We start from the raw sequence: 23020 nt of genomic DNA, 5'->3' as shown, positions 1-23020 counted from the left end.
CGCGCGCGAGAGAGATATACCTGTCTACGTATAGCTACGCGCGGGGCAGTGCCGGCGATTATTGAGCGGGCAAAGATAAAAGGTCGGTTTCGTCTTCCCATAAAGCGAAAGTGAAGTAAACGTGCGGCACCACTTTATGCTGATCGATTTGTGGTGATTTTATATCTTCGCCTGTCTATACCGGCTATAGTTCTATACCGGTCGGTGGCAGAGCCTTGCGGACCGGTTCAAACAGGCCGCGATACTTTATATCTGCGGTATAAACGCGAAATTGAGCTTTACATATTCTGGACAGAAAGGGGCAAGCAAGGAGCACTCAAAGTGCTCGCACAGGAAATTTCTTTGTGCTGTCCATAGAACAGTCGATCGCGTTGGTCGGAACATTCTTCAGATCAATACCGATGTTACATGAAAGGTGGAAAAAATAAAAAAAAAAAACGATAATTTATTTCTCCTTGATATCAAAATTTGTCGAGATATGATGTATTTTTCGTTACAATCTTATTTTAATGGATATATTTCGTTTTTATTTTGGATATAGATACATAATAAAAAAATATATAGGAGCGATAATAAATTTATTAAAGTGACATATCTCACGTAAATACTATTACATTATAATTTCAGTTACATTACCCGTACCTCAAAAAATATATTTATAGATCTTTACAGATCTTGTTACACTTAGTCATAGTTTCATCCCTTTAACGAAAATAAATGTACATTATAAGCAACATAATCTCTTTCTGATGATTAAATTAAACATTTGAATATATTTTAGAAATTGCATACTTTTAAGTCTTACACTATCTGTTGCACATAACGTCGATCTTTTTATTATAAAACATCAATCTTATCGTTAATATCATTATATAACTATTAAGAGGTCCGTTTCTCATATAATTAGATTGTTAGAGCGTCTATAGAGAAATCTACTTCGTAGAAATATATAATTATAAAAGTCATTTTTCTCAAATAGGACACTTAGATTCAGAAGCAACCTCTGAATCTGTGGAAATATCTTCTGCAGTGAGAGCAAGAATTTCCTCACAGACGCGTTTGTAAACCCATGCATCACCCTTTAATCTTTTCCGACGAATGCCGACTAATCGTTTACCGTTCGGATCGATCTCTAAGAGGCAGACTTCCAATTCGAAAGAACAGGAATTCTGCGAAGAAATCGATTTCGCCGAATCTTTTTTACCTTCCGGAAAGGATTCTTCAGTTTCTCCTTGCAAAATGAATCTACGACGATATATGTTTTCGATAATAAAACAATATAGGAAATACAATGTTCAAGATAAAATTATAGTTACCCTTTTTGACGGCACATTATACCCTTTTGCCGAAGTGCTCTTCGTAATTTCGAGAGGACATGTTTTGGACAACCGCTGCATGTTGCAGATACGTTAGAAAGACCCTTTGATAACAAAATACAATTTACCGCGGTTTGCGAGATGAAAACTTCTTTCAATAATATTTTCATAATTTAAATGTGAGACATACCTTCCCCGACAATACATTTGGTTCATCCGGATCGGTGTTTTCGTTCTTCACTCGTCTTTTCGGTGTAAGAACATATCTTACTCGATTCAACCCTCGCTCTAACCCCATCATAACTTTTCTTGCACTACCGGGTGTAGATGTCTGAGGAACTCTAAAAAATATTATATTTTTGAACATCTTTATCGTATTTGTTATATTATTTTCATATTACTCATAAGCTTACTTGGAATCTGGTGTTGAGAATTGCGTTGGAGTAGCTGGTCTGTTTTCAAGCAGCCTCTTTGTTGGAATTACTGTAATATTATAAAAAGCCAAATTACATAAGCATAACTTCAATATTATTTATGTATTATTAACAAACTATACAGATAGGATTACTGAAAAGTTTAATACTCTTCTGAATGATAAGGTTTCAAATGTAGTGGTGCTTGGGAGATAGTGTATCTTCTAAGGAGTTTTGGGGAAGAATTCTTGTACACGGAAATTCTTAAGTCCAAATTGCGTTTGTTAGCAAGTCATTGCTCTTCTCGAGGTAATTATCTGCTTTTCGCGCGACTACTGTAATTTATCGCAGTCGGAAACTTTCATTAAAGTTTCTAATTAGGTGGTGCTAGCATCTCCTAATTAGAAGTAAACTTTAGAAAATATACTATGGAACTACCTACGATACCTGCGATACAACGCGTTTCCTAAACAATTGCACGCAAAATGTACGAAAACGTCAAAAACATAAAAAATCGACATATCTAGAAACATGAGATTGATATATTTATCATCGTGAAAAGTTTCTGAAGATAAAATTATGATAATTCAATAAAACTTAAAATGTTTTTGTTTGTAAAAAAACGATAAATAGGATAAAAAGGATTAGGATATTGTAATGATGATAGAGTAAAGTACCTGGTAAAGTACTTACCAGGCGGTGATACATCGTCACAGTCTCTACTTCGTAATCTTTTTCTTGTCGACGTATATGGTTCTATAAATTTATCTTCAGTTCTTTTAGGCAGTACATCATAAGTGACATCAATCGTTGGAGATGGCTCGTTGTTTGTTCTGCTTCTTGGAGAATGATCAAGTTTGGTTATAAAATTGTTGGCCATTATTTCACGTTGTGGAACATTTGTGCCATTCTATAGAGAGAACAAAATTTATACGATTAAATATATCAATCTCATATTGAAAAAAACATTTAACTTACCATTTCTTGCTTAAGATGAGACCTCATCGTAGATGTTAATTTCAATGAAAGTCCACGTAATTTTCTGTCAAGTAACAACAGATATGTAGCCGTTCTGTAATCGGTTCTATCACTCTGCACAAGTTTCTTCCATATATCTGTGCTATTCCGACCGCAAATGGCAGACATAGTACTCAATACCTCGTCATCTTTTTCAAACTAAACATTTTCATGAAAAAAAAAAGAAATTTTATAAAACATTTAAAGCTATAAAATCAATTTCTGTACACCAAATTCTTACTTCTATTCTGTGAATGAATGATATAGGCTTTCGAGAATTTCCTGTAATCCATGGATGACGACATAATTCGTGAATGGTGATTCTCTTTATCGGATTGATTTGTAACATTGACTTGATCAGTGTTTTACTATCATTGGACAACCAATACGGTTCCTCATATTTGCCAGTCTAGAACAAATTTGTAATTTATGTGTTTGTGTCATAATAGGCAGATGGCGATTGTAGAACTTACAAGTATTTTTTTATACAAGTTCTCTAAGTTATTGTCATCGAAAGGCAAAAAGCCACACAATAAGGCGTAAAGAAGAACTCCCATACTCCAGATATCAACTTCTGAGCCTGCAAAGAGATTTTGTATCTTTAATTAAATATTACATTACAGTGAAGTGTCAAAAACATTTGTGAAGCTCAGTTACCTAGATATTTCTTTCCCATTATAAGCTCTGGTGCAGCATACGTGGGAGATCCGCAAGAGGTATATAAATGTGCCTGAATTCCCATTTTGGGTTTTGCGCATAGTCCAAAGTCAATTAACTTTAAATTCTCATCTTTATCCAATAAAACATTTTCCTGTGAAAAAAAAAAGAATAAAAGAATAATTCTATTCAAATAATATAGATATATTGCAAAAGACAGAAAATATATTTACAGGCTTTAAATCTCTATGAGCATATCCCAAATTGTGCATGTATGCAACAGCAGACACTATTTGGCAAAAAAATTTGCGCGAGTCAGATTCCGACAATCGGTTTTTCTCAACTGCAATACAAACACAACAATGTCATTTTAATATTAACAGCTGTTGAAAATAACAAAAGATTCTTTACGTCGCGGTCGTATGTAACGCTTACCTATGTGATCAAACAGTTCTCCACCAGAACAATATTCCATCACCATGAAATAATGACTGTCCGTCTCTATCACTTGATACAGCCTACAGATGTGTTGATGCAGCAGTGTTTTAAGTGCCTCCACTTCGACCTTCACCCTTGGTAAATCTTCCTAGAATAAATAATTGTACAGTAAATATATATAGTTCAAGATAGAACAGAGAGAGAGAAAGCAATGTCGAAAGAAAGAAGGTGAAAGAAAATTACAAAGAAAAATCCCCTTTTCTTAAAAAAGACAAACAATTGAGATTTTACTTACACCTAACGCAGTCTTCTCCATAATCTTGATGGCAACCTTTTCGCCGGTAGCGACGTGAGTCGCGAGTTTGACTTTGGCGAAGCCACCGCTACCGATCGTCTTCTCCAGGTCGTACAGTCCTTTCAGGGCAGCGTATCGCACCATCGTCGGGCCCGGCACGAGAAATACGGGTCGTAAATGCCGGAGATGTGTCGCAGTCTCGCCTCTCGCCGCATCAACTTTCAAACCGCGGTTTCCTAACGTAAACAACTTTTGACGGCCAATCAAGACCTTGCTCGCCCAGCTCGCCCACCTTCCCCGTTCCCGTTTACAGTGGTGCCACGTCGGCCAACGTCGGCGTCTTAAGGTAGCGACACTAGCGACTGATAAAGTAGGTCTCCTACAATATTATTTACCGATTATCAAACGCGGAGTAGGAAGGAAATCACTTTGACCGCTTTGACGACGACGACGCATGTCGATGTTATTTTCGTAATTTTTTTGCATGAAAAATGACGACGGTCTGACGAGTGACGTCTGACTGGTCCGACAGACGGACCGTCGATCCACAAAATGTCTCGAGTTCCCGAAATGACTTATCGCTTTGTTGAGAAACATCGTGTTTGTTGAACCGTTGTTGTAATGGCACAATTCCTCCGAGTGTGCAAGCCGGAAATCTGTTGCTTGGCCAGAAGTTACGGGACTCAGAGGTTAGTGTCTTGTCTCATCACGTTATATTATAATATAATCGCTGTCAAACGATAATTTTTTTTTTTTTTTAGCTAGTCACTTTTTGTATTCTTTTACAATTCTTTTCTTTCCTTTGCCATCCTCTAATATATGGGATGGGAATATATATTTATTTAATTATTTTGTTCCGAGTGCAGAAAGTAATGTCATTCTACTAAAAGAAACAAATTTAATTACTGCCATGTAGCACGTTCCTTTTAAAGGTACCAGCAGAATCATTATGAAACTTTAAATGTTTCACCCGATGCGTCACAGAAAGACATCAGACAAGCTTTTATCAGGTTGTCAAAACGAGTATGTAACACTCTAGATAATTTGTTTTATATTTGGAGAATTTATTATAACTTTATTTTACTTCAGATAGTATGAAATGAATGTAAATGGCATACTTTTTGCTTTCGCTATTTTATATTTTACAATTGTATAAATTGCACATTTTGTTTTTGCTAGCTGCATCCTGATACTAGTGGAAAACAAGATCATGCTGATTTTGTCAAGTTGAACGAGGCATATACGATTCTGGGAAAGGAAAGTGCAAGGCGTCAATATGATTTTGAATTGAAATACTGTAGATACAATCCATCCTACACATATCATTCACAGAACACGTAAGTTAATATAATACATTAGAATATTGATTTGTTAAAAAAATGCTAATGATTGTGTAATGTGAAATTAAGTTGTATCTTGAGGATTTTTGCTTTTGCATTCCCGGATTTGTGCCTTCTACTGCATGTACATGTGGAAGCAAAAAATCTAATGCAATTAATGCAACTCCCATATTGTTGCAGACAATATGGGAGTCAATGGGAATATGAAGTACGTACGGCAGGAGGACCGTGGCCACCGTCTCAGCAAAAGCCAAATGCGTTTTTTGGCCTCCTAATAGCCCTGGTGTTTTGTGGGTTGGGGTTGCTACAACTTATTTTCATGTTCTATACCATTAAAGTGAGAAAGATAGTAACTTTGCGAAATGCTCGAATAGAGAACGAATACCAACAAATTCGAAACTCGGCACACACTAGAACCAATCAGTTTGTTATAGAAAATATAAATTCCGCAGAGGATCTGAACGAGTACCTGACGAAAGACGGTAATGAATGTTAGCAAAAATTTTATTAGAAATTAAAAAATAGCAGTTATTAGAGACATCAGTGTTTTTTTGCTTCTTTCTCTATCCTTTGCCTTCCTGTTATACTAAAGATAAATCCTATTATTGTATGATTTTTATACAGAGATGATTTTGGCTGCGGTCCACTTGACGCTACAAATGCTTCGAAGCATTCCTCTTCTCTTTTCTTTCAATGAAGAAAGAAGGAGAAGAAGAACGCTCCAAAGAATTTGTAGCGTCAAGTGGACCGCAGCCTTTATGGTGCGTCTCCACCTGCGAGTAATAACTCTCGAGAGCAAAAAGAAAGAGAGAGAGAGAGAAAGATACTCTCGAGAGTCTCTCTCTCTTTCTCTCTTTTTGCTCTCGAGAGTTCTTACTCGCAAGTGGACACGCACCATTATATTTATACTTTTTAGATTCTTTCTATAAGACCTTGTTTATCTAGTCATAATAAAGAAAATTTGAAAGCATGATACATTATAATCTCTTAACATCTTAAACCTATAAAACTAGGTACAGAATGTTTTTACCCAATGCCTCAATTAAGGGAAAAACTGTTACGATAAAGAAATAATTTTTATAATACAATATTTCATGTATATTTTACAATATTTTTTTTAGATATGGATATATTTTGATGCTACATACAAAAAAAATGAATTAAACATTCTCTATACTTCAACTTACATAATATACACATATCTATATATATCGGTGGTATTACATTTACACCAATAATATATTTGTTGCGCATGTAGACGTAGAAACACATCTATGCTATTATATTATATCTAATCGTTTTTCGAAATAGTTATTGTATTTACAATGATTAGCGTTACACTTATATGATGATATGCAATTTTCACATATATATTGTACAGTAAATTATAAAATATACTTTGTTTTCTACTAGCTCTCTCTTTGCAATGTAGATATCGGTATACATTTTTAATATGTGACGTGTCTTATTATTTTTTTTTCTTTCGTACTTTACATCAAACTTTTGGTCGTTCCAGACATACTCTCTCTTCAATATCACACACATCTTTAAACTTTATGTTGATAATTTCTTTATATATGCAACAACCGCCGTGTGAGGTGACGCGGGTGAAAAGATTGGCTTCCCGTCTTCATCCACGTAGTCGTTATAATTAAGATTGTATATCGCGTCGAAGCCAAGTCGCGCGCATAACTTACAGGAAAAAAAGGACGTGCAGTCTGCCCTGATATAATGAAATCCTTGCTCCTTTGCGATTTCCCTGTAATTCATAAGTAGGCCAAGAATATATCGCTCACTCTTGAATGCATCTCTCGTTCGAATTTGATCTCTAAACATTATAGATTTATAGATAATATTTACATCGACTTTTCTATGAGCGTTTTCCCGACACCTTTTCCTCTCCAATTTGTATCCACCGAAATTATTCTGACCTCTAGAACGTTGAAATCCCGATATTGTCCATTTATGTTTACACCTTTGTCTATATGGTGCAATAATCTTAGTATCTTTTTAAATTTCGCGTTTTTACACGATTGTATGTATTCTGGTTCTTCGTTCGATGGAGGATCCATTTTACCTGTAAAAGGTAAAAAAACTGTAAATCCACGTCTATCTACAGTTACATGATTAATTTATATTAAAAATTATAGTTAATAATCTGTTTAATAATAAATAAGTTAAACTATTTAATAATATTATTTATTAATAAGTTTTGGTTTATATATATATTAATACGCAATTATTAAGTTCAAAATCAATTAACAGTTTCTTCTTCTCATTATTTACAATCAATACAATCATAGATGATTTTTTTATCATTTCGAACAACAGTTTCTTCTCAATTCTTACATTTCAATATTCATTGAGAGCAAAGTCGAAAAATTATTTTAATAGATACGTTTTTGCATAATATAACACGACGTGCATACATATACATATAGTTATACGCCTTGGGATACATTTTGCATATATTATCAATTAACGACAGTTAACGACTATTAATTATTAAATTAGTAAATGATAAGCCAGGAATTAAATTAAGATATGATATGGAACTATGGTAAAAATATGTAACGTATGACAAAGGTGTTAAAAAATTCTTCAGTATACTAAGACTTCTATACAGGTTGATTTAATTTGTCCCGTCATTTGACATACAATTTAGATATCCTTTATAAAATGCTTTGATATTTTTGATGTGGAAAAATCAGTTCTATATTACTTAAATATTTGTATGTAATATGAATCGTATTATCCAACGAAAAAATTTCAAAGTATATCTGAATATAAAATCTCACTACCTAAACGTAAAATGCAGCATAGCTATATTTCCAGTTTTTAATGAAGGAATATATTGCCTGATTCTTGTAGTAGTATGTTACGTGATATCTCCTTTTTTTTATGAACTTTACAAATTAATATTCCGCACATATTAAAAGACAAAACGAGTGATAACTATGTAGATCCAGTTAATCTGTCTTTAATGTTAAACTGTGACGTATAAACCTATTATTACTGTGTATCGATAATATTTCTTTACTTGTAAATGTACTTTTTGAATCTTTTTATAGATATAATGTTTTCCTTTCTTCTCTTTGTTTCTTTTATTTAAAAATATTACTTTGAAGATTATTATAAGTTTTAAAAGATATCTTCTTTTTTTACTTTTAACAGCCTTGCTATTTTTGCTTAACGACTTAAGCTATTATCTACGTTATTATATCTATCCACATCGTTGATTTTAAATTGCATTTAAGTCTTTGATTAACATCTTCGCAGCACCGTTAGCGATTCGCACACGCGCGATGCGATAATTTATAAATGCGATTTTCGAATGTCGTGTTGTTTGTGCATTTTAATGTAGATACATATTTATCAGCAGGTGACGTGATGTAATTATCTATTTCGAGTCACAAAACCGGTGTCGGATAATAACTCACGGTATTATTCGAGATCCGTAGCATTTTACGTAACGTCAAACGGTATTATACCGTTGTATTTCTTCGGTCTTTTCTTTCCATGTGCATTTATTTGAATACGGTTGAGATACATTTCAAATTAACTGGTAATTTTTACATCTGCTCAAGCGAAACGATACAACCGTACGTATTTTAAGAGACTAAAGATAAATGTACATATTCGTATCTTTCTTTATTTTTTATATTTATATTAATGGATATGGATATATTCATCGAAAGGAGCATCGATTCAGATGTGATTAACAAATATAGCTTCTTTGGCTGCAAATATGAAAGATCAAACTAATCACGACAAGAAACAAGAACGATATTTAATAAAATATTACAAACGACAAATAGACGTTAGACAATTGTAAAATATTTTCAATCACTTTCACATTATCAACAAAATAAAAATATTTATTTAGCATTTTTGCGCAATAATTTAAAAATTCTGAGAACATGTGCTTGATAACTATAGCTCGGAAGATACAATGAGACGATTGATCTGATGACGTAAAACGGTAAAATGCACGAGAAATGAAATCCACTGGAAACGTGACGTGTGGCGTAATCGAACTATATATTTTCGAAGATTTGAGGAAAAAACATCGTCTCTATAAAAAAATTTCATCAAGTACAACTTTACCACTGAGCAGAACTCCAACAATTGCACCACTCGCGGAAACTGCCATCAGACTCAAATTATTTTCGAGCGACGAGTGGCTGCAGTAATCCTCCAATTCCATGCAAGTACTGTCTTCACCCTCTGGAATCAATTGGATGCTCTGATTGAGCGGCTCATCTCTGAAGAAGAATCTCCTTAGGAACTTCAGCACCTTCAGTTTGTCATCCTTATTAATTATCTCGATATGATAATCCATACCACCGTTCGATCCGTCAGCCGAATCGGCCAACTAAAATAAGAACATTACGAAAATGAGTGTGAGATTTTACGAAAATTATTTGACATTATTATAAGAGAAGAATGTGATATTCCGATACAATTTTTATATATTCATAGACATTAATGTTATTTCTTTAGAAATTACAAAAGGAAATTGAAAATGTTAGTCAATATTTTACAATATAGTGTCGATACGGGAGAAATTTGACGAGATATCTGATACATTTTTTTTATATCGAACGCTACTATTTGAAGATTGACGCATATTTTGATCAGAGCTAACCGTACCTTGAGATGGTCATAGTTAATCGGAACACGAGACGTGCATCACGCAATTCCAACAATAGGAAATGTAAATTCAGCGTAATTTGCGCGGAACGCTGCGACATGATCCTCGAATCGAGGGTTCAGAGGAGACTTTCATACACAGGGAAATGATGCGCCAGCTTTATTACACGCATCGCACGTCACGTTGACGCGCGTGAAACATTCTCGTTTATCAAACGCATTTTATCGCGATCGGTCATTGCGCGGTCAACGTCGCCCAACGCTAATTTGTCATTGATCTACTTCTAGACAGTGATTTGTAAGAATTGATAAGACTCCGCCTGCGTGCGGATGCGATATGCGTTTTGACACGACAGCTTCGCAAATGGCATAGAGATACAAAATAACGTGAGACTAAAAATTCTCTTTAAAAAAAAGAAAAAAAACAAAGTAGGACGTTTAGATATTTTCCATCAAAAATATTGAATCAGTTTTTGCATTTTGAACGGACATCTTCTGAGACGGTAACTTTGATGTTATGTCGCGATGTCATGACGCGTAATTTAGAACGCGAGGAAACCTTGTTGAATGCAAAACTCTTTTGCCTTGAATGTTACACCGTTATTGTTCGCGCGTGCAATTTGAAATGTCCTTCCTCTGATAAGTTATTTAATAATAATTTGCTAAATTATAAAATAATCGTTTGCTTCATATGCTAATAATATTTGTCGCAATTAAGGGAGCCAGCATCTGAACATTATGTCATTACGTTTGCAGAAGGATGCGATGTGAAGACGCGCGCTGTCATCATTCGAGTTACGTCATGTCAAAGGGAGCGCGTCGTTACTTACATTAAAAGATCTTACACACAGTTTCTTTCAACGTAATTAATAATCTGCATAATAATGTCTGTCCTACAATTACCGTGAGAAAATGATTAGATCATCGCACGTTTACGCGTACATCATCACCGTGCAAGACAAAGAGTGACTCTATCCCTTGGAGAAGTATCATTTACTTCGACGAAAGTGTCATATTCGATGACAAATTAACGGGTCAAAAGAAACGATATAATTTTGATACGATCAAACATTTCAACGCGATCAGTAATACGTGCGAAAACAATCTTCATGTTTGTTACGTGAAATAAAATAGTGATATATTCCAGAGAGAAAACGTCGCGAATACGTAATATGTAACATAAATAATAATAATAATAATAATAATAATAATAATAATAATAATAATAATAATTAAAAAAAAAAAAAAACCTAAAAAGTAAGAACCACAAAAGCACAGAAATAATGCTGTTGGGCTATCGCGTTCTTACAAAATATAATAATAATTGTTTATCTATCTGTCCAATTGGACTCGAGAGATGCAATCTTCCGTGTTTGCGGTTTTAAAAGCAGAGCCCTCAGAAATTCGACATATTACGCCAAATTCACCAAACATATTGATTCGGTTTTTAAAGTGTAACAATACACGCGGATTATTATTTTAATTTTCGTCTCGTTCAATTTAACTTCTTACCGAGTATTTCGTAATCCTCGGTGCATCTTTCGCAAAATTGGTAGTCTTGTCGCTGTCGATGCAAATCGCATCAAGCTGATTGGTTGCGCGTATGTTCTCCATGACGAACGATAAGATCCGTGAGCTAAATACCGCACTTGTGTCTTGAGAGTTTCAATACACGAATTGCAGAGAACAACTGTGGAAGCAAGTTCTCCAAGCGCTAACAACGCGATGCTCAGTTGTTGTCGACGAGGTGGTAATCTAACACTGTGCATTGCAATAGAACGCTGACAGTCTTATATACGCTCTGTAGGAGCAACAGGCATTCTTGCAGGTTCAGGGACAGATGGATATAGTTTAGGATACTTAGGCGACGCCCCGTTTTTTAATATCAAAGGATATCTAATCAGCCTTGGATCGACCTGCAATCATCGCGTAATTATGCCGTAGCTTTGTATAATATTGCAGTGATTTATTATGATAAACTGGATCTTATTTTTTACTCCAGTGAGGAGCGTTGCATTGCCAGAGGAGAAGCAAGAATATAAGCTTACAATTAGACGAAAAGTCGAGGAATCGAGGCAAACGCGTGGTTTGATCTTTTTCTATAATAATATAAAAATTGCAAATCTGTGCAATATGCCCTATAACAATTTGTATTTGTATCTCCAGTGAGAAAAATACGCATAAAGTTTAATGTCAAGATCACTTTATAACTTGGAATAATAACAGAATTTCATGTTTTCACCAGTCCAGCGTATAATTCTATATTGTATACATAAATAAAATTCTGACGATTTGCTATTAAATACTTGCAAAGTGTACAACATAAAAATGTGCACACGTGTTGCATATAAAATTAGAAAATAATTTCTATTTGACGCTGCCGTTTGTCGTGACACATTGGTACATAATGCAAGAGATAATATGCGTGCTTATCGATACAGCTGTCTAATTTTAACACGTACTTAATTGTCGATTCGCGTAAGATATTAGCAAAAACATCGAAAAGCAATTAAATTAGAATTAATATTTATTTTGCATTTGTATGGATGGTAAATAGATTCAACTGATGCTCGACTTGCCAATTTTTGTTGGAAAATAGTACGTCCTCATGTTTAACGAACAAATAGAAAATATTTAATTAGAGTCTAAATTAGACTTTATTACGCAATTTAAAACTTTAAATTCTAATAATCGAATGTTATTATTGTTATGTTGTATATCGTAATGTGTTTATTGTAATTTACACCGTATACCGCGGATATTGAAATTGTTTCCCCTAAATATATGCCTTGTCTGCACATTTTTATCTTATATCATATCGTATGCTGAGATTGTTTACGCCCTTATACGAGCAATTGTGCTATTGTGTAGAGAATGGAACATGCCAAAGACAACGACTCCTATCGATCTATCAGCTCGAAGGTCACTGATAGTCGTAACCATGCATATCTAGAATCGGACATGGTACCTTTGAAGACCGTCATAGTAAAGACCGTATAGTTCGAGGCTATCCTTGTCTTAAACATATATAACTGAGAGACTTCGCCTTATTATTACCTGTTGAGCCCAACGAGTATACGAGTATAAAAACACAATCTAAATATCCGGTTACTCGCCATCATAGATTTTTTCAAGTCTACGAAATCGATTTTTCTACAATGACAAAAACCGATAGAACGCTGTTTATTGGCTTCTATTACGATTGCTGACGGATTAAACATACTGTTCGTTTTCGTTGCAAACGATAAACTTTTAGCAAGCTGATACCGCTCAGCGACTCAGTGATTTAAATCGCGTGGAGCTGCAGCGAGAATTACAAAGCATCTTCATGGCCGTATGTTCGCGTATCGTGCGTCCTTTGATCGCGACACTCGATAAGCTACACAATCGATAAACGATCGACAATGAAATAATGGCCTCAATAAAATGGTCTCCCAACCATTCCTTGCAGCCTTTCAAATCGGATGCGGTAGCGAATCCTGAACGAACATGTTATGCTAGTTTCCGCATTCGATAGAAAGAGGGGACAGAACGGTGAATGGTAAAGTTTTGTTGTACGAAGAATTGCTCAACGGAAGCCTTTAGAAGACTTGATAGAAAGATTTAATAGAAAGAAACTGTCCTTGAAACACAGGGTGAATTGTATGATTCAACCGCCTTACGTCTGTTGTTAGTGAACCGATTCAAATTTTTATTGTCTCGAACAGTCATTAGCGAGCGGACTAATAAACCATTGCATTTTTATTTCTATGTATTTGCGAATAGCATTCATTTTTGAACATCGTATATCTTTTAGCGTGCCTGGTGTTAGACTGGCACGGAGCTCAATCGCCAGGTATCGATATCAGATGTTTGTCCATGTATCAAATATCCTACTGTTTTGTTTTATCATGTATAGGGGACATCTGTACACTCGTAATAGATTATTGGATTAATTATAAAATTAAGAAAAAAGAAGCTAAATGGGTAATATATACAAAAATTGACAATATTTGCTAAAAGATGTTTGTTGCAATTGAGAAAAAATATTAAATGATAAAAATATTATTAGAGCCAATAAATAAAGACGAAAAATAATGTAATAAAGAATCAGTCATGGAAATCATCACGCTTCATTTTCGAGTTATCGATTAAATCAAATCGATAAAAATAACCGTAAGTTTCTGGAATAGGAATAATCTATTTTGACTTTAATTGAACAGCAACTAATAATTGGTAATGTCGACTTTACGATGTCGAGGTCGACTCGATGTGCATTTATAAAGGCGATTTATTGGAGTATTTCAGCACTTAATGAGAAACAATTCCGTCATGTCGCAGCCCGTCTCACTACGATCGTAACCATATATGTTTCATTGGAACAGTTTTAGCAACCTGTCGGAGACCTTGAGTGAATGGTTAGGCTGGATTCGGGGAGTGTGCTATTAGCGCTATTTGTTTATTCTATCCTTATTTTACACCTGATGAGCGATAAAGATAGAATGATGCAATAGCGCTAACAGTGCGTTCCCCGATAGTGCGTATCGAATACGAGTATCGATTTAACATGCCTTTTTTTAGATAGGAAGGAAAGAAATGCATATATACATTGTTCATTATGCACAACTCTTCGGCGGGTGCACTTTCTGACGCACTTTTAATAGTCCAATTCCTTTTACTCATAATAAAAATAAAAGTGTGTATATCCTCGTATAGTAGGGGAAAATTGAATCATATACCAATGTAGAATCTTGTCCTATCTGTCCTGTTATTGCGGGAAATCAATTCCTCTTTACGAGGAATTGATCACCCGACTATTGGTTCTTATTAATTCATGCAATTCGAAGAAAGATGATAAATCCAAATTATTACCAAAAAATTCAGGTATTTAGAGAATGTAATATTATTCCTAATATACTGGATTTTTCTTTTTTCGATAAACCGAAACTCAAGTTGTGTATGTTAAAATTAAAGTCGTATTATATTAAATGTGTCGAGACAGACAAGTTGTCCTCGCGACGCGCGACGTGGCTATGTAATATGATCGTTTGTGAAGCTTGATGCACGATCACTTTAAAACTGGAAGATCGTATAACGAATAAATTACTCTAATAATTTAATTTACTCGCGAGATCGTTTAAACCGTCATTTGTTATCGAATTATTAAATAAAATTTCATGGAGACTATCGATATATTAATTTCGTGATATCATTTTAGTTATAAGATTGTTAAATCAAACTTAATCTGGCTTAATACAATTGTCGATATAGTAACTCAAGTATAATCTACAGTATAACAGTCTGTTTTCCAAGGCATTTAAGTCTATGGAACCTCGTTAGTATTATTTCGCGAGCTGATATTGACATGGAATCGCATGCGTGCTGCAGAAATTAAACTGTTTACTAGATAGACCGACGCGACAATGTAAACGTGCGTAAATGAGGAAGAAACAAATATATGTCGCGATAAGTCTGTGTACATGTTTTCAAAATGAATCAATTGCTCCTGTTTAGTCGGTCGTGGGAAACCAATGAAAAAAATCGATTTTTATTATTTTATCGATCGCGTTCTTGATTTCTATCTCAATAATTCTATCAAAATAAATCTACGTTTGACGCCGCATAAGAAGGCATTGACAAAAAACATTCGATTTACTTTACTATGTTAATTCATTTATTGAGTAAGTTCACGTTAAGTATTTAATGCGAAAGACAACGCACATTTTCATTATATGTAACATTTTTTAAATTTTATTATATATTATCTTACGTCTATTTTTTTAAATACCAACCAATATGAAAAATACGCATATAAAATCGAAAGTACTTGACACGGTTTTATTGCACCGAAAGTTCAAGATTACTTTTAGCGTATCGTATATGTAATAAACACATTTATTGAAGATAATCGAAATGAGACTCGCGCGACAGCAATTTATTTGAAACTTTTATAAAAGCCACTAGAGTTAATACGTGCTCGATAGCTAATTTCGAGCCGACTGACAATGAGTAGTCGCGTGACGCGGACGAAAATTTGTCCGAATGAAGCGCGATTAGCGCATTATCTGCATTTATCACGTATCTGCACACGCGATCTGCACCAGAACGAGATATGCGGTACCCACTTGACTGCACCTGCGATAACACCGTTCCGCTTCTGTTGCTCTAGAATTCTAGACTCTCTAGAGCAACGCTCTATCCTATTACACGCGCGCATACGCAGATGCGGATGCTGAGATCCTGGTCAGTGATGGGATCTCTTATCGCGCGATAGTTTTGTGCACCAGCTAACAACTTGCCGAAAACGACTTATCGAACTATAATAGAAATACACAAGCGAAGCCGGCGAAGTGGCAGTCGCGCACGATTCTAATGATGCATCGCAACCTAATGTTATTACTAGGAACTATTATGGTCGTCATCTTTATCGATGCAATTGCTACAGTTTGCTTGACAGCTCGTGTTTAAATGTGTGATAAAGCGCTATCGTTCCATGAGGCATTAACATTTTACATGACGCAAATGTCCCGTTGCATACTCGTCGATCGGTGACCAATACGACAATATCTGGTGTCTCAGATTTACCGAGCTGCCTTTCGTTTAACAACTCTCTGAATTTAGTTCTGTGAATACGTTCTTCTCTATTAAAAATTTTATAGCGCACTATCTTTGCAACCACTGTTCATACTCGGAGAAACAGATTACTATAGGATTAATCTCTCCTTAGTTTTTAAGAAAAAATAACTCGGATATATTATTACACTGTTATATTACTTACAGAGTTGTAGATGACAAGAAATAATAAGTATAGACCACCCCTTATATTATATTGATAGTATCACGATCGCGTGGCACATGCTGCTCAAATTGATCGTTAATGCGTAGGAATTGAATCTGATTGAGTCTGACGTACAATCAAATCAAATATACTTCAGCAACAATATTCTGATCATTGTCGAGATTTATTTGATAACAATGTTTAATCTTATCGCACACGTTGATATTCTTTCTTTAAAAATTAAGAAAAGTTCATGAGAAGTTAAATCAGAAACTTACAATAATTTTTTTTAACTTTTCTGCTTTAGCTTTTAGAATACAATTATCTTTATAATAATTCAAAATAACTATTTTCGTAATATACATTCAGGTCGTGATTTCGTTTCGACTTGACGCTTCGTGCAGCATATAGGTATTCGGTAGAGGTTATTATTGGCATGGACGTATATAAGCAACGCATTTCTTGCCACCTAAATTTAGAATATGCGGTGTAAGCGGTGTTGCTATACAGAGATAAATATTTATAATATTAAAGCTATAATAATATTTGATCTGTAAAAGGAATAAACCGACGCGCATATAGTAGTCATTATATTAATTTCTATATTACTATTATATTTGGTGAAAAAATATTACATTTATAATTGTATTAATGACTATTGGAGTTTCTCAGCTAATTCATCTATAATAACTTCTATCTTATTATCACTCAAATTGTCACATAAATGTCGCTTACATTCAAGTAAGAAAATGTTTATTATTAGACAACTAAACCTAAGACTAATACCTAAAGACTACTAATTGTAAGTATTTAGGTATTACAAATCCTTATTTATTTATTTATTGTTAGATAGAATTGTACCCATTTGTTTTGAAGGTAACAACCACAATAAAATACCGACAAGGTCATCAACTTATTTGCTCAAGTAATAGGCACAAATTTTTGACGAATTTTATATAAGGAACACTTGTCTGTTAAACGTATGTGTATTCACGTTTCAATACATAAAGTTTTACGATCGAATTATTTCAATAATTCGCTTAAGAATCGACGAAGCGGAAGTTTTAATTATGCATCGAAACGCGGTATGAAGAAGAAGGTAAGGAACTGCGAGCGAGCGATCGAGCGGACGAGCACCCGACAAGACACTCGAAATAAATCGGAACGTCGCGACGCATATACTCTCGATGAAAACTTCTATCCTTACTCTATTTTTTTTACTGCTTACTTGTTTCCCAAAAAGACCGGATGTCCGTCGGTTTCTCGTGAATTCACCGGAAGATACGTACGACGTGCTTTGTCCCCTTAACGCGTTGTATCCAACTATAGACTGACGATGTGAGAAGGATGATCGTGGATTAGGGGTCGTTACTATCCGACGACATACACAATATGTTCGAGCGAGACTCCCCCGGTCTATTTTTCCATTAAATTTGATTAGGGAGCGAGATCCGTGGCTATCAGTAATGGGGTTCTATTGATACACTTGGGACGAACTGTTAGACTATACACGAGGATACGTGCATTAACGAGCTCATTGTGTATCATTTGATGCAATAACCGTTCGCGAGTATTCCATAAAATCTTATAAACATTCTATTCTTTTGTTTATCGAAATGTACGATTTTACATCGAATTTTTATCAATGTAAAATATTCTTTGCGCGAATATTCAGAAACAAATTTCTCAACTGAAAAATTCACGGCAGAAATAAATGCGTTTAATCGACGCACGTTATCTTGCATCAATCAATAAAACTGTCGTTTAACTAATAGTTACTTGTTTTGCATAATTACAATTTACAACAGCACAATTCTGATAGACATGTGCGATTAGTTGCGCAATCTACTTTCGAGCGCACGACTTAAACAGAATCATTAAATAAAATTATTGCCGAGAGATCTCGCGATTAGTAATGCTTTCGTCGCGAGCAAAGAGCCATTTAATCGTAATGCAATTAAAAGAACATTGCTCGTGTTTGTTGTGCAAATTGACCTTATTACATGCACGATTTACTTTCCATCACGGATGTCACCGACGATTGCTGCGCGGCGCAAATCCACGTATTTGCGTATATAAATAACGATTCCATCGAGATTTATCCCTGAATTGTGAAAGAAAAAAATCTGAAAAATGTCTGAGTCCTTGCTACACGTTACTGAATATTATCGGATATTCTATTTGTGGTTTTCCCGCGACGATCTTATCTCGTGCATTTTCATCGATATGCGATAATGACAAAGTAATCTATTCAGGAACGCCTTCCTGCTGCTAATTTTTCTCTTTCGTTTTTTTTTTTTTTTATGTAAATAATTATACATTGAATGTTTCCAACTACATTAATTAATTATTTATTTATTTTATTGGCATTATATATATTTTTGTGTGTGCATGTCTCGCCAAAGAAGACAGTAGAACAATTCTTGCGATTGAAAATACACGTTACGAGCGCAAAGAAACGCGCGTCCATCGATACGTTGCATTTATTATTGTTTTGCATAACAGATAACGGGCGATTAGGTACACAAGATTTGCGATGTGACTCACTCGGTTGCTTTATTACGTTAGCCATATTACTTGAACCGCTGTAACATACGATTTCTTTTGTTTTAGCGATATAAAAGCGCAGAGTCTGTTCATGATTGTTGAAAATTATACTTCCTTTTAATGCTACATTACACGTGTATGCATTTTCAAACTATAATTTAGAAAATCATCCGTAGTTACATCATTCGATTAAATTTTTTAAACTAACACAATTATAGTCACAATTATAATGGTAATTATCATGGTTAATGGTAATAATGGTAATGGTAATGATAAAATTATAGTAATGAACATATTACAAATATACAAATATGCATAATACAAACGTTAAAATAATTTATACACAAATCCATCATGTATCAATTGCAAACTAAATTAACGTTTATATGAAATGTACATGACAAATATTCCTCTATTAATTTAAAAAGATATTGATATTTATGCAAGAGGCAATGCAATGTAGATACGCAAAAATATTATATATGTGAATGCAATAGCGTAGAATAATTATAGAGTGTGATTAAGTATCTTGTAGGCCGCCAATATTATTGCCGCCTAGCTTGTAATGTCAATAAATTACTTAGGAAATTTATACGATCTAAGATATGTCATTTTGCGTTTACGTCTTTCAATTTTTCACGTATAAAGATACCATGCATATTTACCGCTCAATTTTTCAGCTCTCTGTTCATAATTAGTACGACAGACAAACGGTAATAATCACCTGCATAACGTCATATATGTGACAGGCGATTATTACATTTGATGTTAAATCAGCATTTTTTTTCCAACCTCGGGCACTCGCAACAAGTTTCTAGTTTCTTTTCGTTCGAGGGTAAAATCATTCATACATTTATGATGATTAAGAATTATTGAGCCTATTTAATTAGAATTAATTAATTATCATCTTATTTGTAGATGGTTATGTCGCCTCCGGAAATCAATTGAAAAATATTGCTGTATGTCGGTATATTGGATCTTAAAATATTATCAACGTTATGTGTAACGCATATGTTTCTTTTATTTTTATTCACTCCATTTTCAACTCGCTTTTGATCATTCACTTCTCGGTGATTATAATTGTTAAAAAAGGCGTCTGCCGTTAGATTATAAATTATAATTTACAAGATTGTGTTTTAAACACAAAGTAATGTTTGTAGCACGTATTATGAATTATAGATTTTCTAACATTTCTGCATATCTTAATGTTACAACTTCTATGCATATCTTAACCCTTAAATGCCACACCTCTCAAGAATCTCGTAAATGACACATGGGGTCTAAAAGACCCCAGCATGAAAAATGTCTCCTTACTCATTGATTTTTTGATATTTAGTTATGAAAATTATTTTTAATGTTGTTCAAGGCTTAGAAAAGAGAATAAAATGCTTATATTGTTAAAATTTCAATTTCAACATAGTATAAAAAATTAAGTAAACTGAGTACTGCTAAGTGTACAACCGGGTAGATCACGCACTCAACTATCATCAATGGGAGCATGAGCTCCATTTTTGGGGGGAACATTTGAAAATATATCATTGTAAAGGGTGTGGGGTCCGCTGGCTCCCGGGTGGCATTTTAGAGTTAAGCTCAAACACTTTTTAATACGAACTTTATTTCCGATATGAGATTACGTGTTGGAAGTTGCATTAACGACTGATTAACACACCAGGGAGACAAATAAATCACGAATATATCTTATATTCTTTATGAAATTAAATTTCACTCAATTTTGCACATTGCATCCTGTCCAATTTTTTTTCACTCGATTGAATGCGACAAAAATCAGTTCCACTCTACTAACATATAATCTAGTCAAAGCCATATATTGATTTTGATACGAAGAATGAATGGGAAAAAGCCACATGGATATGGAGAATGGGATTAATTAGTTTTTATGGAGAGCACATTCTTATACGTCATTTTTATTAAAATGTCCAGTAGTGACAAAGAGATTTACGTTACGAGAGGTGCGATGCCAAGGTTGACTACAATCCCTCCATTTGTTCTTTCTATCCGCACGCAGTCCGCCCACACGCACACTAGCTTACCACAAGCATGACGTCAAAGTCGACGTTTTACACGTGGTGGTGTTCGATTTTCCTTCGACACGTGTTACAATAAAGATGGATGACAGATCACTCGCGAAGGTCGCGACGTGGGCTAATTTATAAAAGAATGCAGGATTCGCGGCATCTAATCCGACATTTGAGACGGGATTAGGGTGAGACGGAATCATTTCAACAGATAATTGCGTGTGCTATTCGAAATTTTACGGAATAAAACGTGTTCTACACGAGAACACATTGACGTGAACATATTGTATATGACGTCAGAAAGTTGTATTAAAAAATCGCGAACTCCACGTGTGCTCCAGATAAATATACATATAATAATGTTGTTTTCCATCCCCCTCTCATCCCACTTCGGACCCTGAAACATGCGTTTATCTATAACCATCGCTTCTCGCCAAGGATGGAAATCAGATCGCGCGTTTTCTTTCGAACTTCGTTAGATGCAACGTGCCTTAATTGTTTCTTTATGCAACTCGTAATGACGGGACACTTTTTTTGCAGCATATAAAAGCTGCACGATTGGTTCACTTTAATGGGCGGAGATTTATTAAAAGCTCATTGGAATATTTTTTTCCATCGTACAGAGCGAACTTGGATCGAGATTCGAGATTTAATTATATCTTTCGTGATACATAACTACGGCTGTTCTATTCCTTTGATAAACTTGCGCCCTGATCTTCCCGAAATTATCTACCTGCATCTTTGAAACGCACGTAGACTTTTCTTAATCCGCGATTTCAACCGGTTCTTTCAACCCGCAGTAGCTCGAAATCTATTTTCGATCACGTTCCTCTGATTATATCGAGTTATGACATTTAAAATCATTTGAAGAAGGATGGTATTTTGTGAGTCAACCTTCAATTGGAACGTACTTCATATATCGGTATACAAATAAGGGAGAAGGGAGCGGTGTGTGTGTGTATGTGTGTGAGCTAGAGAGAGAGAGAGAGCGGAAAACAACATCATTTATTTGGAGCATAGAAGAGAAAAGAGTTCGCGACTTTTTATACAACTTTCTTACTTCGTACAACGTGACATTCATGTCGCTCGTGTAGAAGACGGCGTTTTATTCGAAGGACTCACCAATTAATTCTTCTGTATTTTAGTATTCAACCGAAAAAATATACTGAACAATACATATATTACCGGTATATGAAAATATAGGAAAGATGGCAGTACATGACTGATGTTGCTTATATAATTGTTCTTTCTGTAATCTAAATGTTATCCACGGATGCTGATTGCACTGTCGAGTTTTTACCCGCTGAGCAAATGTCCACAGCGTGTTTACAATCAATACAGCGTAGACAAGGGATAGTTAAAAAAAATATTGTAAGAGAAACGAACAATAAATAATTTTTCCAAAAATTAATTTCGTAACGCCATCACCGACTATTTTACGCAGCATCAATAAATGGCATTTTTTAACATTCAACAGCGACATCTCGCCGCTTGTTATTTCTATCGTTCTATCTCACAAGCCTGCGCTTTATCCAGCAAGCGGGTCGGAGC

General features: G+C 34.7%; 3 protein-coding genes across 5 annotated transcripts; 1 reads left to right on the top strand and 2 right to left on the bottom strand.

The window, feature by feature from the left end:
* Positions 1-601: 601 nt before the first annotated feature.
* On the bottom strand, positions 602-4413 carry LOC112463922 (maternal embryonic leucine zipper kinase-like). The gene is made up of 12 exons (XM_025030620.1): positions 4137-4413; positions 3839-3989; positions 3637-3746; positions 3404-3557; positions 3220-3326; positions 2988-3155; positions 2708-2905; positions 2423-2639; positions 1730-1799; positions 1507-1657; positions 1317-1420; positions 602-1245 (listed from the first exon to the last, which is right to left on the bottom strand). Exons 1-12 carry the CDS (start codon positions 4278-4280, stop codon positions 972-974), a joined length of 1848 nt encoding a protein of 615 aa, XP_024886388.1. The 5' UTR covers positions 4281-4413; the 3' UTR covers positions 602-971.
* Positions 4414-4602: 189 nt separating this feature from the next.
* LOC112463914 (dnaJ homolog subfamily C member 4-like) lies at positions 4603-6014 on the top strand. The gene is made up of 4 exons (XM_025030606.1): positions 4603-4825; positions 5069-5159; positions 5316-5473; positions 5657-6014. Exons 1-4 carry the CDS (start codon positions 4758-4760, stop codon positions 5970-5972), a joined length of 633 nt encoding a protein of 210 aa, XP_024886374.1. The 5' UTR covers positions 4603-4757; the 3' UTR covers positions 5973-6014.
* Positions 6015-6632: 618 nt separating this feature from the next.
* Positions 6633-18221, bottom strand: LOC112463913 (dopamine N-acetyltransferase-like). 3 transcript variants are annotated; one of them, XM_025030604.1, is made up of 4 exons: positions 18115-18221; positions 9584-9851; positions 7337-7553; positions 6633-7235 (listed from the first exon to the last, which is right to left on the bottom strand). In XM_025030604.1, the coding sequence occupies exons 2-4, from the start codon at positions 9816-9818 to the stop codon at positions 7031-7033; spliced, it is 657 nt and encodes a 218-aa protein (XP_024886372.1). In that variant the 5' UTR covers positions 9819-9851; positions 18115-18221; the 3' UTR covers positions 6633-7030. The 3 variants fall into 3 exon arrangements, with proteins under 3 accessions (XP_024886372.1, XP_024886373.1, XP_024886371.1); XM_025030605.1 differs by lacking the exon at positions 18115-18221 and adding an exon at positions 16234-16446; XM_025030603.1 differs by lacking the exon at positions 18115-18221 and adding an exon at positions 11642-12018.
* Positions 18222-23020: the final 4799 nt, after the last annotated feature.

The sequence above is a fragment of the Temnothorax curvispinosus genome, unplaced genomic scaffold, assembly GCF_003070985.1.
Source record: "Temnothorax curvispinosus isolate PA1 unplaced genomic scaffold, ASM307098v1 QBEX01013735.1, whole genome shotgun sequence".
NCBI classification, from domain to species: Eukaryota; Metazoa; Arthropoda; class Insecta; order Hymenoptera; family Formicidae; genus Temnothorax; species Temnothorax curvispinosus.
The sequence above is the reverse complement of the archived record's forward strand: the minus strand, read 5'-3'. Positions and strand labels throughout refer to the sequence as shown.

What these genes read in the sequence shown, in the direction of transcription:
- LOC112463913 (XM_025030603.1), bottom strand. Translation starts at nt 11,743, where the DNA reads ATGGAGAACATACGCGCAACCAATCAGCTTGATGCGATTTGCATCGAC. An exon ending in TGTTGGAGTTCTGCTCAGTG is followed by an intron (nt 7,554 to 9,583) that starts GTAAAGTTGTAC and finishes TACCTTTTACAG; the next exon opens with GTAAAATGGATCCTCCATCG. An exon ending in ACGCTCATAGAAAAGTCGAT is followed by an intron (nt 7,236 to 7,336) that starts GTAAATATTATC and finishes TATGAATTACAG; the next exon opens with GGAAATCGCAAAGGAGCAAG.
- LOC112463922 (XM_025030620.1), bottom strand. Translation starts at nt 4,280, where the DNA reads ATGGTGCGATACGCTGCCCTGAAAGGACTGTACGACCTGGAGAAGACG. An exon ending in ACTTGTATAAAAAAATACTT is followed by an intron (nt 3,156 to 3,219) that starts GTAAGTTCTACA and finishes AATTTGTTCTAG; the next exon opens with ACTGGCAAATATGAGGAACC. An exon ending in CATTCATTCACAGAATAGAA is followed by an intron (nt 2,906 to 2,987) that starts GTAAGAATTTGG and finishes GAAAATGTTTAG; the next exon opens with TTTGAAAAAGATGACGAGGT.
- LOC112463914 (XM_025030606.1), top strand. Translation starts at nt 4,758, where the DNA reads ATGGCACAATTCCTCCGAGTGTGCAAGCCGGAAATCTGTTGCTTGGCC. An exon ending in TTATCAGGTTGTCAAAACGA is followed by an intron (nt 5,160 to 5,315) that starts GTATGTAACACT and finishes TGTTTTTGCTAG; the next exon opens with CTGCATCCTGATACTAGTGG. An exon ending in ACATATCATTCACAGAACAC is followed by an intron (nt 5,474 to 5,656) that starts GTAAGTTAATAT and finishes ATATTGTTGCAG; the next exon opens with ACAATATGGGAGTCAATGGG.